This window comes from Protopterus annectens, chromosome 9.part0 (genome assembly GCF_019279795.1).
Source record: "Protopterus annectens isolate FY-2018-M chromosome 9.part0, PAN1.0, whole genome shotgun sequence".
NCBI classification, from domain to species: Eukaryota; Metazoa; Chordata; order Ceratodontiformes; family Protopteridae; genus Protopterus; species Protopterus annectens.
Genome location: NC_056743.1, coordinates 125,588,214 through 125,608,252, shown reverse-complemented (window position 1 = coordinate 125,608,252; position 20,039 = coordinate 125,588,214). Strand labels below are relative to the sequence as shown.

Sequence of the window (20,039 nt, the reverse complement as noted above, 5' to 3'; positions counted from 1 at the left end):
TTGAGCAAACCTCTTAACTGCTGCTACCAATGGCTGATCAAGCTCTCTGTCTTTCTCTTGCATGCACAGACACACACACAGACACACACACAGACACACACACAGACACACACACAGACACACACACAGACACACACGTACTTGCACTTCAGAAAATGCATGCTAACACTAATCCTGACTTTCAGGCAACTTTTGTTCCTATTTTTGAGCCTTTGTTTTTGTTTATTTTAGGCTTTACTGAGATTTCTTGATCTAAGAGGTTGAGATGAATGTAGACCTCTTAACTGCTGCTCCTGCCACTGCTCAGTCGCTCTCACTGTTCACACACACAAACACACACACACTTCTACTGTCATGTACTCATATATACACACACACACACACACACACACACACACACACACACACACGCATTTCTTTTATGTATTTTTTATCAAATATTTTTGTTAAAGTAAGAATATTATAATTTTAACCATAATATGAACATCATGGAAACAATGTTCGAACATAAAAGAACAATGAAAAAGCCACACTACAACTATATACACTATTTACAGAGGCCCAAATTTGATATAATTGTAAAATAATAGCAAAAAGTTTGCATGATAAACATCAGTTAATTCAGAAAAAGAGTCTTTATGAAAAGTTTCAGTGAGAAAAGAAACCTTTTATCCCAGGATTGTTAACAAAATTTCTCGGATTTATTCTCACTTCTTTCATTTTGGTTTCTCTGGAAATCACTTCTTCAAGGAGTGTCAGAAAATCTTCAATAGTATGAGAGGTGATGGGCTTGCTTTTCTTGTTTTTTATGTTTCTTTTATGCTTGCTAAACAGCGCAAGTATAAAATAATGGCTTGATAGATCTCAGTGTTAGTTTCATGCATGCTTACACTCACACAGACATAAACACAAACTTTTCTATTTTTTTTTCAGTTGTTACATTTGCTAAACTGCAAAAGAGATGCTTAGCAAGTGTGAAATAATGGTGATTGTTAGCTTTCTTTCAGTCCAGGCTCCACAGCAGCTTAATATACTGTCTTAATGTGCCAGGCTCATTTTTCAGTGGGCATTACTTGTAGATTAACACTTTGCTGGAAAACATTCACTCTGCAATCATGGTGCCAATGTACAAATCACCCATTCTCTAAGATGTGGTAGTAGTGCTGTTTAATGAGCAAACTTGCTGCTTTAAGTGCGTCTCCATTCAGTTGCCTTGTTTTAGCCGCACTCAGTTGCAGGTTTCAGTTCTATGGGTAGTTTTATAGATAAAATTTACTCGAGCAATATATTTTTTTTTCTGGGAGGACTTCCATTTTCTTTTTTTATGTTTCTTTTATACTTGCTAAACAGCATAAGTGCTGTTTAGCAAGTATAAAATAATGGCTTGCTGGATCTCCCTGTCACTTTCATGCATGCATACACTCACACACACACACACACACACACACACACACACACACACACACACACACACACACACACACACACAAACTTTTCTGTATTTTTTAGTGATATAAATATATGCAAAACGATGGGTGGGAAAAGTAATTAAGTAGTTTACACAACAGACAGTGCCAGTAAAAGAGGCGCAGGAGGGACTTTGGAAGTCATATTTCCATAAGTGATGGAAGCTAGAGAAACTGCCTTTTTAAAAGCATAACAGCAAAAGGATGGGAGGGTTGAGGAAACATTCAAGCTGCAAGAACCAGGCTTTCCTAGAGAGGAATCCAAAGAAATAAAGCCACTATAGGAGCTCTAGTACTATGGTTAACATTTCAGAAACTTTATCTTCATGTCGCAGTGGGGGCTGGGGCAGGCACAAAGAACAGGAGAAAAAAGTAGCAAACTAAACAGAAAGGCACTGGAAGGCAGGTAAATAAGTACAAAGTAAAACTCTAGTTGTAAAACTGGAATATGAACAGCTGGAAAAATACTGAAACACAAACATTTCGCTAAAATAACGTTTATAATCATGCTGATATGTAGGCTGGCAACAGTAAAGTATACTTTTGTCATGGGAAGAATGCATTACAATTACGTCAGTAACACATAAGGTAGTGAAGAAATAGATTAGGAAGTAAGAAGAGGAAATATTGAGTAGTTGAGCATTTTATCCTTGAGATTTGGAACATTTGCAGACAGCCCATTCTCTAAGTGCAGTAATGGCCTCCATGGTGTGTGTTACTGTATAATTACTGTAGATTGGCACTCTGATTGGAGAAGGAACATTGTCCAGCAGGGTGTTAATCTACAGGTAATGACCACTGAAAAAAACGAGTCTGCTGCTTCACGGCAGCATATCAAGCTGCCGTGGAACTCGGACTGAAAGTAACCTAATGGCTGCCATTATTTTTACACTCGCTAAGCAGCGATTTTGCTGTTTAGTGAGTGTAAAATAGATAAAAGAAAATTAAAAATGTGTGTGTGTTTACATCTGTTTAATTGTATGCGTGCATGTGAATGAGAGCAAGACTGATTCAGCTGTTATTTTAAACTGCTAAGCAGCGCTTTTGCTGTTTAGAGAGAGAAAAAACTAAATGAAACAGAAAAAAGTCTGTATGTCTGTGTGTATGTTTCCATCTTTGTGTGTTAATGTTTCTGTGTCTGAGTGTATGCATACTTGCATATATGAAAGCTAAGTGTGTGTGCGTGTAAGAGCGAAAGCGATCGAGGACTGGCAGCAGCAGTTGTTAAGAGGCTTGCATACCTCTTGACTTCTTAGCTCAAGATATCTAGATAAAGCCTAAAATAAGGGCGGGAGCAAAAGCTCAAACAGGAATATATTTTAAATATTGCTGTTATAAAATCACAAAGTTACTTGAATGATAGGATTTGTGTCGGCATGCATTTTCTGACACACAAGTGTGCATGTGTATATGAGAGAGTGAGATTGATCAACCAGTGGGAGTAGCTTGTAAAGAGGTTTGCATAGCTCTGGACCTCTTAGCTCAATAAATCTGGATAAAGCCTGAAATAAAGGGGGAACAAAGGCTCAGATAGGAATATATTTTAAATATTGCTGTTATAAAATTACAAAGTAGTTTAAATAACAGGATTTGTGTTAGCTTGAATTTTCTGAAGGAAATAAAGTCTGAAAGTCAAATGTATGTCATTGTTTAGTAACTTCAGTCCCCAGTGACTGACAACAAACAACACATTTTAGGAGTAAGAGACCAAAAAAATAAAGTAAATATCTAGATATTTTTAAAAATGTTTTATTTTGGATGTAAAATGTTTCCTCCAACACCATATAGCAACTTTGAAACATTAGGCAGAGGAACTATTTTACATAAAAAATTTATAAAAAATAATATAGTAATAACAAAAATAAATAAGTAAAACACAGTTTTACAGATAGCCCATTGTTTAAGTGCAATAGTGCCCTCCAGGGTGTGTGTTGCTGTGTAAATAACAACCTCCCAGGGGTGTACAGGCCAGACACTCCAGGCCATGCCCTTCCAGGGGTGTAGAGGCCCTCTGCCTGCAGTGTCAAGCCTCATAACCCCTCTGGCTGGGCATTATTTACACAGTGACACACACCCTGTTGGGCATTATTGCTTGCATAATAAACAGATGTATACATACCTGTGACTTTACACTAGACTAAATTAAGACTACTGAATTTACGTTGAACATAGGTAAGTTCTAGTAGCAAGTAAATACAGTGTTGATAATAGAAATACTGCCAAATGTAAAAGTATATACAGTGGCAAAGCTTGTATATACAGCTGATGCATAAAGCTAAACCAATTAAAACTGGAGATTCAAATCTGACGTTTTATGTGTAAATTGCCACAGAGTTGCTATCTGCATAATTATTTTGTTTTTGTAATGTGTACTTACACTGTTTACATTATACAGGTGTTCACATAATAGATTTGATTACTTTACTTTTGTACCTAAATAAAACATTTTAAAACAAATTAATTATTTTCCTTGCTCTCAAATGTCATAATAATTTGTAGAAATTATTATGGTCTCCCATTTCTAATTTCTTCACTTGTCAGATTCAGTGAAAACTAAATTATAAAGATTAGTTGTTCACCTGAATTTGTCTCTTTATAATAAACTGTGAGGGGTGGTGAATGGTTGGAACATATCTTGTAAGTGAAATGAAAAGTCAGTGTAATGTGTTCTATAATCAAGGGAAAATATAAAATGGTTTTGTTTTTCCTGTGCTGTGGCCTTCATCAGAAAGTGCTCAGTGCTTTTCAATAATTGTGTGATAAAACATAGTCACTTACTCCCAGTTAAGGGAAGCCCATCAAAATGCGCACATTTTGAAACAGTCTACAGTACTTCTAAATTTTTTCAAAAAAATATAATAAAGCGAATTCCACCCATGTGTTACTGGATTCAGACGCTTTTATCTCGGATTGCTTTCATCAAAATTCACTCCACAAATGAAGTTGATGTAATTAAATGTTGCAATCTCAAGTGTCAATGATTTGTGTGGATACCTTAGAATGTTAATGCATTTTCTTCTGCCTGCAACATGTGTTATATATTACCAGTCTTAGTAAGATGTTGAGAGGTTGTACACTAATGCAAATTAATATAGCATGTTTACACAGTTTGCCCCGCCTTCTGTCATGTCTGTCAGTCAGTCAGTCATCAGCACCCCCCCATGATCAACATAACTGGGGTGAGGGTCAACCCAAAGAAGCCATCAGGGTATTTGCCTTATGTTGCCCAATCTCCCTGCCTGTGCTCCTGGCTAAGCAGTATAAGGATGCTTGACCACTCTGATTCTCTCAGTTCATGAATGGACATTACCAGAAACAGCCCCATCCCCAAACCTGAAACACTGGAAGTGCATTGTCTAGTTTCCACCAGGGAAATTGCACTTTTTCATTCTACTTCCTAAATGCCCCCCCCCCCAAGGTGATTTGTCTACTCCCCCTCAGTCCTCTGGGTCCTTCAGTGGCGTGACTGCAAACAAACAGTCATCTCTGTCAAATTCAGGACTCCACCTCTGGTTCAGTGGGATTTGTGACACTGATTTTTCTTATCTGCTCTAGCGGAAACTAAACATGTAGAAGGAGAGTATTGTTGCACCAAAAATGAGTGGGTAACTGCATTGTGGGTATAGTCACTCATTTCCCCAGTATTTTTCATATGGTACTATTTGTGATACCAGTTTGTAATGAAATAAACATTTACTTGAAAGCAAAAGTTTTTTTAACAAAGGGATTGGAAGTTATCAGTGAAAATTATTTTAGTCTACTTGTATGATACACAAATCTTATCAATATTAGTTACGAAAATAAAATTGCCAAAGATTCCAAAGACAACCACAAGGCATTCTATAGTTATGTCAAGAATCTAAATGGCAATGCTAAGATCTGCTCTGAGCTACAACAGAATGGCATTAAATATACTGATCCCAAGGATATTGCCAATATCCTGGCAGATCAATTTAGTGCCAACTTCACTCCCCTCTCACCCCCTAAAGGGCCCATCTCAATACCAAAAGATTGCTAAATTCCGATAATCACAGCCACACAGGTAGAGACAGCACTCTCCAAAGCTAAGAATACAGCATCCATGGGACCAGATGACATCCCAGGCTGTGTACTACATGAACTACAAAATGAACTGGCACCCCACCTAAGTGTCATGTTTAATCATTGCCTCACTGAGAAAAACCACGAAAAACTGGAACACAGCAACACTTTATTCCGGTACCTCGGCAGAGTGCCTTCAAAGGAATAAATTACAGTCACAGGTTTCATCTATTTATACTGTGCATGAGGTAATTAATCAATTAACATAATTTAATTACAAGAAATTGCCACAAATTACACAGAAAATTAAAGAGACATTCACAATACCAAGAAAAGTAAGAAACAATTTCTTCTAAATACATATATAAATGCATATATAAAATGTCTAAATATTTATGAAATAGACAATAAGTTACACCTTAAACTTTTTGAACAATTAAAGACATTAAATTATTAAATGGTGAGGTTAACCTCCAAATTCATACCCCTGGGTTTCAGGGTGCCAAATTTTAAGATGAATTCACTCTCCAGCTTTAATAAATTTTGTAAATAATTTATGCCATTCTTAAGTTTTGGTTTGGCTAAGTCACAAAAAATTAATGAGTCCATATTCCCTCTATGAATTGTATTAAAGTGTTCTGAAATGGGACTATCCAATCTGACATTACGTATATCGCCCATGTGTTCTAAAACACGTATTTTAAGTTGGCGTTTAGTTTGACCGATATAATATTTAGGTGGTTCACAACCACAACCAAGTATATATACCACACCACAAGATTTACAATTAAATTCGTCATGGGCGACATATTTAACGCCATTAATCAAACTACCAGACAGATTTCTAACCTTGTGGCAAAGTTTGCATTTGCCACAACTTGACATGCCATGTGGCGAATCCATATTCCCACAAAAATTGGCATTTCCAAACTTAAATTTCAAAATTTCTTTAAGATTTGGATACCTTCCATAAGAAAATGACACATGGTCGGGGAATAAATGACCTACTTCCTCATTATAACAAATAGTGGGCCACAAAAAATCAACAATATGCTTCAAATATGATGAAAAGGGAGAAAATTGTGTAACAAAAAATATGTTTTCATTTTTATTACAAATAAATTCACTAGAGTTTTGATTTTTTACTTTGTTAGGCTTGTTTTTGTATATATTGGAATCTAACAACCTATCCAAACTTCCTTCTATGATGTTTCTAGAATAACCTCTAGCTAGAAGTCTAGTTAGGATATTCAAAAATTCTGCCCTCCATTCTGTACTATCTGAAGTGTGTTCTTTAATGCGTTTGAATTCACCAAAAGGGAGTGCCTCAATTAAATGAGCAGGATGTGCACTGGTGGCATGTAAGAAATAAATCATAGCCTCACCTCAGGCTTCGTGCCCACTGAGTGGCGCACAGCTGCAGTTATCCCGCTCCACAAGGGAGGATCCGCCTTGGATCCCAGGAACTACTGTCCCATCAGTCTGACAAGCCTGATCTGCAAGGTCATGGAACGCATTATCATGGAACTTATAAACAAAGACATTGGCAACCTTCAAACACTGGACCCCACCCAGTTTGGATTTGTGAAGGGCCGATCTTGTCTCCTGAATCTGATTGACTTCTTCGAATCGGTCTCCAGAGCTGTGGATGAGGGTAAGGCCGTCCACACAGCCTATCTGGACCTCTCCAAGGCCTTCGACACCATTCCCCACTCTGGAATCATAGATAAACTTACTAAGCTGGGCATAAATCCCTACGTCACTCAATGGGTTGCCAACTGGCTTACTGACAGAACTCAGACTGTAAAAGTAGCCGACTCCAAATCCAGCTCCAGACAAGTGACAAGTGGAGTACCTCACGGTTCAGTCCTGGGACCACTCTTGTTTGGCATCTACTTCTCTGAAGTACAGGCCAACACTAAGGGACAATGGCTAACAAAGTTTGCAGATGACTGCAAACTGGGAGCCATTATTGAATCCCCAAATTATATGGATATTCTACAAAAGGGCCTTACAGAAACAGATGCCTGGTGCCAGAGCCATGGGCTCAAGCTTAATGCCAAGAAATGTATAGTTATCCCCCTTGGAAAAAAACATGTACCACTGAACTACCACATAGGTGGCAGGACACTAAACATCAAAAGTGTGATGAGAGACTTAGGGACACAAGTGGACAGTGGTCTCACTTTCGATAACCACATCGCCACAACAGTCAGGAAATCCTTCTACGTGGCACACCTCATCACTAAGGGCTTTTCATCCAGAAAAAAGGAGGTCATTGTCCCACTGTACTCATCCCTCATTATACCCATTATAGAGTATAATGCCCCATTTGGTATGTACCTCACAAGACATCTGCAACAGCTGGAAAGGCCACAGAAATACCTCACTAAAAGAATCACAGGCCTAAAGCAGATGCCATATGCTGACCGTCTAAAAAACTCCAGCTATACTCTGGCATATCGTCTACTCAGAGGCGATCTCTGCTTAACATACAAGGCCATGTCAAACCCTGAGCTGTTGGACATGCTCCACTTAAAGAAATCCCAATCCCTCAGAGCCACATGCTCCAGGAATCTAAACCTTATCATCACAATGAACAAAACATGCTGGGGGGATAGGTTCCTGACCCAGGGACTCCCCATACTCTGGAATAGACTGCCCGTACATGTCAGGCAGAGTGCCTCATTGGCCCTCTTCAAAAGGAACCTTGATGATTGGATGGGGGACAGGAAATTCACCCCGGGGATCATGTCAGTCGCCCTGCTAGACAGGGGCCCAGAGAAGTAAATATTGTGGGAAAAAATTTCCAGGGAATTGTTATGGCTAGGCTTGCATAGGCCTTAGGGCCGATAGCCTAGTACCAACCTATGAACCTACATGCAAGAATATCTTAAATTTGTAAAATGGACACTAATAGAAATGCTTTGATATGTTAAATGCCTGAATGTAATCTGTTTTCTTGTTAGTAGATAGCATTCTTATCTGATTTTTTTGCTGAGAACTATGAACATTTAATTAGGTGCAATGAGTCACACAATCCATCTTACACAGTAGACATTAGAATGCATTACTGAAATACATGTTAGTTAGTGAATATTCATTGCAGAGGATAAGTAACTTATTTTTCATATAATAGCACCCCACACAGTGGCATACTGCTAATGAGAATACAGTATAGCAGTCCCATCGTACAAGTTGAGTCATCTTATAGGTCTTGTGAAAGCAAATTTAAACAGCAAGGCAGCATTTTACAGAAAAAAACTGCATATCAGCAATGTTTCTTCCATTGTCTGTTTAGAAATTGCCAAACTATTGTTCAATGTGAATGCAGGATTGTTTCTGGAAGTACTGCATTGATGACATAATGATGTGGTTTCCATGCAGTCAAGGCTACACTTTTCATTTTCTAGCTTTAATGAGCAGCATGAATAATAATGTATCTGTGTAGGAATGTAAAGTGTAGGATTTATACAAGAAATACATATTATCCATCATCTGTAACGACATTTTGAATGTGCTGAATGATCCTGTGTTACTTGCCCGCTGTTTCATGCTATCTGTTCACTTAACACCTTTAATCACTGTTGTTACATTTCATCTCCAGTGAAAGTGAACCTTCCTGATAACTGCGTGGTACTTTCTTTTCCTACTAACAGGAGCTGGAGCAGTGATCCATACACATTCAAAAGCTGCAGTATTGGCTACTCTTCTTTTCCGAGGTAAAGAGTTCAGAATCACACACCAGGAGATGATTAAGGGAATCAAAAAGTGTTCGTCTGAAGGTTATTACAGGTAGGAGATTTCCTTTTGACTTAAGATTCAGTAAATCTTGACTGGACAAATTATGAGAGGGAATTTCCATCTGCAATGATTGTGAAAAGCTTTAAGTATTAGATATCGAACTGCTGGGATCACTAGGAAGTGAGACATTGTTCATAGATTTTTCCCAAACAGACTACTTGGGCAGTCACCAGGAGTGGTGAGTGGGTGTACATCTGACATGAGTATTGTCTGGGAGGTGTAAATATTGTTTATATTTATATTATAACAGTGTGTGGAACAGGAGGGAAAAGCTGGAGTAGGAGATCCTATCTGCTGTTCAGTATCCGAACTTAACACCATTCTTTTGTCAACATGGGTAACCAGTTTATCCCCTGGCTAACTTCATGACCACTCACATAGGTCACCTGTCAGCCATCGAGGCAACATTTGCTGGAGGGGAAGTTACTACTACAGTGACATAAGATTCACAGCTGTGTGATTTAAGTATTTTTTATGTAATAACCAAAAGATTCAGCTGAGTAGAGACCATTCAAAATGAAGGCCGGGGGAGAAAAGCTCCATATGCATAGATATAACACAGAAAACTAACAGATTAAAACAGAATACAAATAAAAAGTGCAAAAAGAATGTTAAGTATGCCAGTTGATATACCTAGTATGGTATACTACAGAGATTCTGTCTAGACTGTAATGACTGGATCACAAAACATTTCAACTAAAGATAAATACTGCAGTGGTTATCAGACAGCTTCAAGAATGGAAATAACTGAGGGTGTAGAGGAATTTTAAGAGGTGAACATCAGTCCAAGAATACTTCAGTAGTTTTCAATGTCAGCTAAATGTTCCAAATAGTAAAAAAATCTACAAACCAAGGAATTCAAAAACCACTGTGTAAAAGACTAGCATTTTATTTGCAAAGCTTTCAAGACAACTCTTTAATTTATATTAATTAATTTATATTTGTTGACCAGGAGTGTCCGACTGGACGTAGGTCCATTTTCAGTGGAGGACCGGGGAGAAAAGCTCCACAGTTAAAATAAACAGACCGTAATTACATTGGATTACATAGCGATTAACAATTTACATAGCAATTACTTACAACATATTTACAGATGAAGAACATAGTACACCAGTAGACAACTAGAATCTTTATCTGTGAAGTACATAACAGACATTAACAAATGTTACAATAAGAAGTTCCTGCTGTATAATAAGTACTAGGCTTATGAGCATCTGAGCTTGCTATAATCAAGGTAGTTAGTCTAGTGGAAAGAAAGGTAGTGGTTGGATGGGGTGGGTGATATTAGAGTGGGAGTTGCAAGGGCATAGCCAGCATGTTTTAGGTGCGCTTTCAGTAAAATTTTGAAGTGGGTGCATAATTCAATGCTTAAACTCTAAAACAGTCAATGTCAATTTATACTTCACAGACAACTCTTCTACATAACTAACCATTTAGAATGCAGCCATAATAATTAAATAAACAAGTAAAATCATTAAACATAAAAATTATTTATTTATTTTATTTTTATTTAACATTTGTTTGCTGGGAAAGTCCGATTTGGTGCAAGCCAAGTTTCAGCAAAGGCCCGGGGAGAAACACTCCAGACTCATGTCTTTGTAACGTGGGAGGAAATCGGAACACCCAGAGGAATCTCACATGAACACAAGGAGGATATGCAAACTCCACACAGAAGGCCCCCCAGCTGAGAATCGAACCTGAGAACCTCTTGCTGTGAGGCAACAATGCAAACCACTTCACCACAAAAGGATTTGAAGATCTGACATCCAAAGTCTTCTGCAGTTTGTAAACTGTTGAGATTTCCTCTTCAAAGTTTCCTATCTCATCACATTTTGGAATTTTTGTCTCAGTTCCACATTTAGAGGTGTACATTCCTTTTGCAAGTGCACTACATGCCATAAGCTGGGTTAGGAGGTCATGCATAGAACCTGTGTCAGTTCTTTTCTTTCAGTTGCACAGTTCAGTTCACAATCCTAATGTTCATGCTTAAGCCTGTATGTTCATTGCCTACTATGCTGAAACCTTCAAAATGTTCCTGTAGTCAGCAGATCATAAGCTACTACACACGTTGGGACTGCATTTGCTGCTGCTGCCTAGGAGCAGGTTATGAAGCATTGCTATGAATGCCCATATTTCAGCCCAACCACCTACAGGAGACAAAAGGAGAAGCTTGACACCTACCTCAGCTGTCTTATGGTAGCTTTGGAGTGCTGCATTGTAGAGACTGGCAGCATTTTTCCATGGGATCCTAGGCCAGAGATTCAAGTCAGATGGTAAGGGAATCAAAGGCTAGACATCAGCACATCTATTTACATTTGCCCAAAAGGTGGCTTTATATTACTTACGAATTATCCCTTGACTAGCAAAGGGTTGAGATTCCTCCTCTTACTGGCAGGTGAAAGGCATAAAAGTGGTGCACCCCTAGCAGTCATCCAGAATAGTGCATCTGGGGTGCCTCTAGTCTACAATGCCTACACAAGCCTGCTTGTTTAGAGCAGTTTCTTGTATATCCCATTACTGTCTCAGTGATGTCACTGAAATCCAAAGAATCTTGCCCCAGACCTTTTCCTGAACCTCCAGCTGAGTGTCACGTGATACATTGGCTAGGGTAAAGGAGATTTCCACTTATCCTTTTGTGCCATTTCAATCCCTTGGGTCAGTGCATATGTTAGAAATACATTTTAAATGTCTGGTAAGTGCAGGCGTGTATCTCTTGGGAATAGTATTGGATGCCAGCACTAGGCCCTTCTTAGGCCTCTTAGCTCTGAGTGTGAATGTCCCAGCATTCACTTCTGTCAGAGCCAGGGCACTATATTAAACATCCAGTGCATATAATTTGGGTAAGACCAGACCACTTGCTGATGGAGCTAAGTATCTGGGCAAGAAAAATCAGACGTCTTGTGTCATCCTATCGAGCCACTGAGCATACCTTGAATGATCCAGATTCCCCACTTTTCACAAGAGGACCAGTGCCCTATACTTGACACTAGCAGACTGATGTGATATCTTACCCAAGCAGTGACAGACTAGTGTGTGAGCTCCTTTGTCTGGTGTAGGCTATTATAAGACAGTGCTTTCCAATCTGATAAGAACTCTTAAGCTTAGGATAGGGGTGGACATAATGTTTTCCTCTGTCACTTGTACTAAGATCCCTGAATCATCTTACCATGTCCCAGTCCTATCAAATGGCTCAAAAACTGAACACTATCAGACCTTATTGAGTCTGAGAACAAGAAGGGTCTGAAGTAGCTCTTACCATGGTTTCAACGGTAGGTGCCCATGTGTTCCATTGTAATTCTTACTGTATTGATACTTTTGACAGGCTCTGCCATGTGAATCTTCTCCTTTAAGGATGAACTCAAGTGAGTCATCCTGGATAACTTCTTCTGGGGTGACATCCCTGTGAGGTTGCCTCTCTCCAGTCTCTTCATTTTTCCTTCATTTTAATCCTTCCCAGCACTTACACATTGCAGAAGGATTTCATTCTTGGATATTTATTTAATTTATTTGTATTTGTTGACCAGGTTAGAGCACTGATTTCCAAGGTCCTTTTTCAGACACAGCCTGGGAATGCCGACTGATCGAGTGACTTGCTCAGAATCATATAGTTAGGCAAGGGAGATAACAAATATGAGGAATCAGTCATTTGTTCAAGCACGCTTTTAGTGATTGCTAGTTCCACAAAGCCAATGGATTTATTTGTTTATTTATTTATTTTATTTTATTTCATTTTACATTTGTTTACCTGGAAAGTCCAACTGGACACAGGTCCATTTTCAACAGAGGCCCGGGGAAAAAAGCTCCAATTACAGATGTATCAGTGTTTACAGACATTTCGGCATTTACAGCATTCAAGTGAGTACATAAAAATAAAGTTACAATGAATACGTAGAAATAAAGTAGTAATGATTAGAGGAATAACAAGTAAGCAATTAGTAACACGCATGATTGTTTGAGAATAACAGTTAAGTGATAGTGGAGAGTAGAATTCTATCGAAGAAGTACAGTGAGTAAATACACTCCGAGATGCTAACAAGCTAATTTTTATACAGCTGATGACAGCTGCTATTGTGAAATGGCATATTCTTATACGATGAACTGCAGTGTTTTTAGGGAGGTGCTTACCAGGAAAGTTGCAAGAACATAATCAGGTGTTCATGAAGTGGGACTTAAAGAGCTTTTTAAATTGTGTAGCAGAGCAGTTGGAGGTCATTGGGGTTAGACTTCACAGCATCATTATTAGCTTTGGTGGTATTTAGAAGGTTTTGATTATTGGAGCATAGAGCTCTACTAGTGGCATATGGCTGTAGTAGATTTTGTAGAGCAGGGATTTTCTCGGGGCGATGGAATATTTTGTGTGCAATGATTACTTGATTAAATTGTAGCAAATGAGAAAGTTCAAGCCACTTTAATTGTTTTAAGAGATGTACAGTGATAAGTCCTACATGGGGCCACTGTTGCAAATCTGGCAATTGTATTGTAACAAGATTCCAGTTTGTACCAGTCTGACTTGCAGAGATTGGTTAGAATTGGGGAGGCATAGAGGAGGATAGATAAGTGGTGTGTTCAAGCTGTAGTGGCTTTTGTGTGTTTTGTAAGAAATTGCTTGTTCCTGTACAGGAGACCTAGTTTCATGTGAACCTTCTCAATGGTTTGGACTACATGAATGTCATATTTCAGTTTGCCCTTTAATCCACTGTTGTATTAAAATAGAGTTGGTGTACAAGTATGGGTGGTGTGTTCATGGTATTCCCCTACATGGGATGTAGGTGGCTTGCCCCCTACTAAGAAAATAGTGTGAGGTTTGCTGAATGCGGCATTTGTTGTTAGTTTTGTGGTTTTGGCATTTGCTGAAAATGTCTTCAGCAGATTGACTTGGTTTCCAGATATGTACTCAGGACATCTTTTGATCTGTACAGAGATCAACAGTACTGGCTGCTTATTTACCCTCCTGATACCCCTCTGTATCTGGATGGCCTCTCAATTTTGTGGCCATGGATGTATTTTCCTGTTCGTTAGGCAAGTGGATATAATTTGGCCATTCAGGGCACTGTTCCTATCCCAGAAATTACTGTCATGAAGAGGTAGGCTCATAGTCACTTTATTACCTGTTCTAACATTAGGTGTGGTGCAGAATTCTTAGCAGTAGGGTAGCAGTAGCCCCTTTACCCCCGCCCAAGAAATAATAGACAAATCTACTTACGGTTGTCCTTTTCTTCTGCATGTTTCTGAACACTACTTCAACAAGAATTTATCATCGTTCACTGTTACAAATAGGAAAACAGCTGTCCATTTTGCTTAGTGTAGAGTCCACCTTCCCAAAAGTAGGAAGCTCATCTTATGGTTATCCCTTCTGAAAATGTCTGAGCAGTACACAAATGGAAACAGTTGATATAAAAAGTTTACACACCCCTGTTAAAATGCCAGGTTTTTGTGATATAAAAAATGAGACCACAATAAATCATTTCAAAAATGTTCCCACCTTTAATGTGACCTATAACCTGTACAATTCAATTGAAAAACAAATCTGTTAGGGGGAAAAATATAAAAAATAAAAAACATACAATAAGCTGGTTGGATAAGTGCACACCCTTAAACTAATACTTTGTTGAAGCACCATTTGATTTAATTAAAGCATTCAGTCTTCTTGGGTACACACCTGCCATCAATTAAAAAGACTGTGATTAACCCCAAATAAAGTTCAGCTGTCCTAGTAGGATTTTCCTGACATTTACTCAGTTGCCTACTACAGCAAAAGCCTTGGTTCGCAGAGTGCTTACAAAGCATCAAAGGGATCTCATTGTTGAAAGGTATCAGTCAGGAGAAGGGTACAAAGAAATTTCCACACCATTGGATATACCATGGAACATAGTAAAGACAGTCATCAAAAAGTGGAGAAAATATGGAACAGCAGTCACATTGGAAAGAACTGGATGTCCCTCCAAAATTGATGAAAAGACAAGACAAAAACTGGTCAGGGAGGCTGCCAAGTGACCTACAACACTGAAGGAGCTGCAGGAGTTTCTGGCAAGTACTGGTTGTGTACTACATGTGACAACAGTCTCCCGTATTCTCCATATGTCTGGGCTATGGGGTAGGGTTGCAAGACGGAAGACTTTTCTTACACAGAAAAACATCCAGGCCCAGCTAAATTTGTAAAACAATGCATCAGGTCTCCCAAAAGCATGTGGGAAAATGTGTTATGGTCTGTTGAGAGCAAGGGTGAACCTTTTGGTCACAATTTCAAAAGGTATGTTTGGCGCAAAAACAACACCAAAAGAACACCATCCCCACAGTGAAGCATGGTGGTGGCAGTGTCATGCTTTGGGGTTGCTTTTCTTCAGCTGGAAATGGGACTTTAGTCAAGGTGGAGGGAATTATGAACAGTTCCAAACCGTTAGACATCTGCTATAAAGCTGAAGATGAAGAGGAATTTCACCTTTCAACATGACAGTAACCCCAAGCATACATCCAAATCAACAAAAGAATGGCTTCACCAGAACAAAATTAAAGTTTTGGAATGGCCCAGCCATAGCCCAGGCCTAAATCCAATAGAAAACCTGTGGGGTGACTTGAAGAGGGCTGTGCACAACAGATGCCCTCAGAATCTAGCAGATTTGGAGCACCTTTGCAAGGAAGAGTGGGCAAATATTGCTAAGTCAAGATGTGCCATGCTGATAGACTCCTACCCAAGAAGACTGAATGCTATAATTAAATCAAAAGGTGCTTCAACAAAATATTAGATGTTAAGTTGTCCAATCTCGCCTTCGTTCTTGCTGGATGGGTCTGGAGCCGATCCTCGGCTATGACTCTGCCACTTTCTATAGCTCGAGAGCTCTTTACTGGCTCGAGGCTACCCCTTATCCCAGAATGCCCATCGTCAGCTACCCAGATTTCATTTGCCACTTCAGCTACAAGGTTGCGTCAGTACTGGCTCAGGCTTAGTATAACTTTTTTCTCTGTTTAAAGTTAAATAATTTACTTGAAAAGTTAGTATTTTTTCACTATTTTATAGTAGTTTGTAAGTTTATTTAGTCGTAAACCCCTTATCTCATCCTTTGCTGTGTTTTTCTGCTGTTGGCCACTGCCCCTTAGTCGCTAGGCCTTCTGTTTTTCCCTGAACTCCACCCCCCCTTAAGGACAGCCATTTAAGTTAGAAGCTCTCCTTTAAGGTTTTTTATCAGTATAATTTTTATTATTGTAGTGTGTCTTTTTGTGTGGTACTTCTTTCTTTTTTTCTTAGAATGTCCAAGGAAGTTAAAACCTCAGGGTTTAAAAATTGCAACTCATGCTGTCAGAAGATGTCTCTGACAGATGGGCACACTAGTTGTGTGTATTGCTTGGGGGGCTTTGCACCTGCAGGACTCTTGCTCTGTTTGTCATGTCTTTAGTCCAAGGGTCCTGCAGGAGCGGAAAAACAAGCTAATCCTCTGAATTGTTGAAACAGGATTCTCTGGCAAAAGCATCTCGGCCAGTGAAATCTTTGAAGTCAGTCAAGCCGTCGGCTCCATGTTCGGAACCGACCTGTGAGCTTGACAGATCAAGTGTGTCGGTGCTGTCTAGCACAGACAAGACTACTCCTCCATCGGCTCCAACATTTACCGCGGAGCCGTCTTGGAGCCACAAACGAGCTAGGTCTCCATCATTGGAGCCGATTCGCTCAGTGCCACAATCACCCTTACTTCAGAGCAAAGCCAGTCATCGCTTATCTTCCCACTCCTCTCGATTCTCAAGGTTATTGGATCAGGACGTGGAGAAAGTGGTCAGTAGGTTGCTGAAGTCACAGGCCCTTGCAAAAATGCTTTTGAGCCCGCCTCAATAGGCTTTGGCTCCATCCGCTTCGATATCGATTCCTCCTCCGACTATGCTTAGTTTGGAGCCGGAGTCCATGGATAGTGATTCGTTCAGCTCTGATGAAATCCTCTTCGGCTCTGATGTTGGCTCTGATTACCTCGGTTCTTCCTTCCATCAAGGTATCTGGGCACCGAAGCTCTCTCGTCGGCTCCAAGGGGGGAAGTGGCATCGGACCCTTGTCCGACCCCGCTCTCCCTCTCGGTGTGTCGGCTCAGTTGAGCTCGGCTCGCACATTGGCCTCAGAGCTGTCACCCACGGCGCAGAGTGGGGTTCCTGAATCTTCGGAGCCGGAGACCTCTTTGTGTCGAGACCGTGATGCTTTCGAGGTCATGCGGAGAGTGCTGTCCCCACAGACGGCCCCTCTGTCAGTCCCATCGGCTCTGTCCCCTTCGGTGACCGTGCCAACCACTGCTCCTCCTCCAGCCCCAAAGTGTAGGGAACTTATGCCCCAGGACACCCCATTGAGTGAACCCTCTTCTTCCGAAAACTCCCCAGAGCATTCTGAGCTGGCTTTCCAGAAGAAAAAGTGCAAGAGGAAGCACCAAGACTCCCCTGAGTCTGTCACCTCAGATACAGATCTGGATGAATCAGAGGGGTCCACAACATTCCCCTCTGAAGAGGTTTCCTTTTCGTACATCCTCGGGATTCTTAGGCAGAGGTGTAGCTGGACTTTCCTAGCCCTCTATGAGGATGAGTCTGTATACCTGGATGCATTTGGTTCCCGACCTTCCACCTCCTGGGTGTCTCTGCCATTTTATCCACTCATGTCCGTAAGGCTTGGTCAGCTCCAGATTCCATGGAACCTGTCCCGAGGAGACCCAATAAATTTATCACAGCTCCCCAAGACAAACAATTCCTGACTAGTGTCCCAGTTGATGCCATGGTGGTAGCAGCAGCCACAAAGAGAGAGTTAGCTGAAACCTCCTCATCTGTCCATCCACCGAATAAAGAGTCTCGTACGATGGACAGATATGGAAAGCAAATGTTTTCATCATCGACCTTCTCCCTCAGGTCCCTGAACTATCTTTCCCATTTTACTAGACTTCAGAGGGATCACCTAAAAGAGCTTGGAGATACCCTACAAGATCTCACAGCTGAGGGCGCTTCAGCCAAGGTAGCTACCCAGCTGGCGACTTTAAATTCAGTAGTCATCTCCTCCATGAGGCTTATTTCATACGCAGCCGATGGAGCGAGCAGAGCTGCAGGGACAGGAGTGGCTCTTAGGAGACATTCTTGGCTGCGGCAGTGTCAGTTTGCAGAACCTTTCAGAGTGTCCTTCACCAGTACCCCCTTTGATGGCTCCTCTCTCTTTGGGCCTCAGGTGAAAGACACGCTTACCAGGTGCCAACAGGAAGGCAAGATGCTCTCTGATGTGGGAGTCCATTTTTCCACTCCTACCAGACCATACCCGAAGGGTCAGAAGGGTGGAAAGATGTGGTTTTGAAAATCCCAGGAACCCTTGCCTAACGCACATGGTGATTTTTCCCCCAGGGGCAGAGGGGGAAACAATAACAATGGCAGACACCGCCCTCATGGCAGAGGGGGTCTGCAAAATCAGGGTGACAGAGATACTTTCTCTTCCAAACCCTATCAACATCCATGAAGGGATACCTGACTGCTCAAATCTGGAGGCAGTCGGGGGAAGGCTTTCATTGCACCCAATCACCTGGCAAAATATTACAAAAGTCAAATGGGTACTATCCATAATATCTGGTTACAAAATTCCCTTCCATCAACCCCCTCTTGTTTCAAAAAAAATCCATCCCAGATGTTCCACCCAATCTAAGGGATCAGGCAGTCAATGAAGTTTCAAGACTGCTAGAAAAAAGCCATCCAGGAAACCCCTGCAGACCAAGTAGGATCTGGAACTTACTCAAGATTCTTTTTAGTGCCCAAAAAGACGGGACTGGAGACCAGTTCTGGATCTCAGCAGATTAAACAAAAAGAAAAGTTCCGGATGGTAACACTGCAGTCCATTCTCCCTTTTCTGGGTCAGGACAATTGGATGTGCTCCATAGATCTTCAGGACGCATATTATCATATAAAAATGGACAGATGGTCCAGGAGATTTCTATGCTTCCAGCTAGGGGCCAGTCATTACCAATACAGAGCTCTGCCCTTTGGTCTCACCACAGCCCCCAGAGTGTTCACCAAATGCATGGCAGTAGTTATGGATCGCCTGAGAAGTCTAGGATTCCAGGTGTTTCCTTATCTAGATAAGTGGCTCTTCTCTGCTGCCACCAGGCAACAACTTATAGAGGCACGAGATTACACCATCACATCCTGTGCTCCACTAGGCATCACAATAAACTTTGAAAAAATCTGCCTTGTTGCCCTGTCAATCTATTACATACATAGGAGCAGAGCTAAACACAAGAAAAATGATTGTAAAATTGCCTCAGGAAAGAGTTTCCATTATTCGACAACAGGTGTCACTTCTGAGGAGCAAAAGAATTCATGTCAAATATGTCCTTCAAGCTCTAGGGTCCATGGCAGCAGCCATTCTTCTAGGTCTCTTAGCATGTTTTCACATGAGAATCCTTCAGTGGCTTCTTTTCACACAGTGGTCCTTCCAGGAATTACAAGTGTCTCACATGATGCTAATTACGGAATCTTGCAAAAGACACCTTTCCTGGTGGATGGTCTCCCACTAGTGACTCAGGGCAGACCTTTCATGGAGTCCCATCTGGTTGCCACAGTGACCACAGACACTTCCCTGATGGGGGGGGGGGGGGCATTATCTAGGAAAGACAGTCCAAGGCACGTGGCAACCTCACGAGTACCACTTACACATCAACGTCCTGGAGATGAGAGCGCTGCTCCTAGCATTGCAAGCTCTTCAAGACTGTCTCCCTGCCGGGACTATTGCAATAC

General features: G+C 40.7%; 1 protein-coding gene and 1 long non-coding RNA gene across 6 annotated transcripts in view; one reads left to right on the top strand and one right to left on the bottom strand.

The window, feature by feature from the left end:
• Window positions 1-20,039, top strand: part of LOC122811078 (APAF1 interacting protein) — a 791,984-nt gene that overhangs the window by 668,512 nt on the left and 103,433 nt on the right. For all 5 annotated transcript variants that reach the window (XM_044082644.1, XM_044082647.1, XM_044082643.1 and 2 more), the window contains one exon: window positions 9,167-9,302. In XM_044082644.1, the coding sequence (XP_043938579.1) occupies window positions 9,167-9,302 (136 nt within the window). The remainder of the gene's footprint in view (window positions 1-9,166; window positions 9,303-20,039) is intronic.
• On the bottom strand, window positions 876-9,248 carry LOC122811079. The gene is made up of 3 exons (XR_006366199.1): window positions 9,161-9,248; window positions 6,512-6,514; window positions 876-891 (listed from the first exon to the last, which is right to left on the bottom strand). It is a non-coding gene; the product is annotated as an uncharacterized LOC122811079 (long non-coding RNA).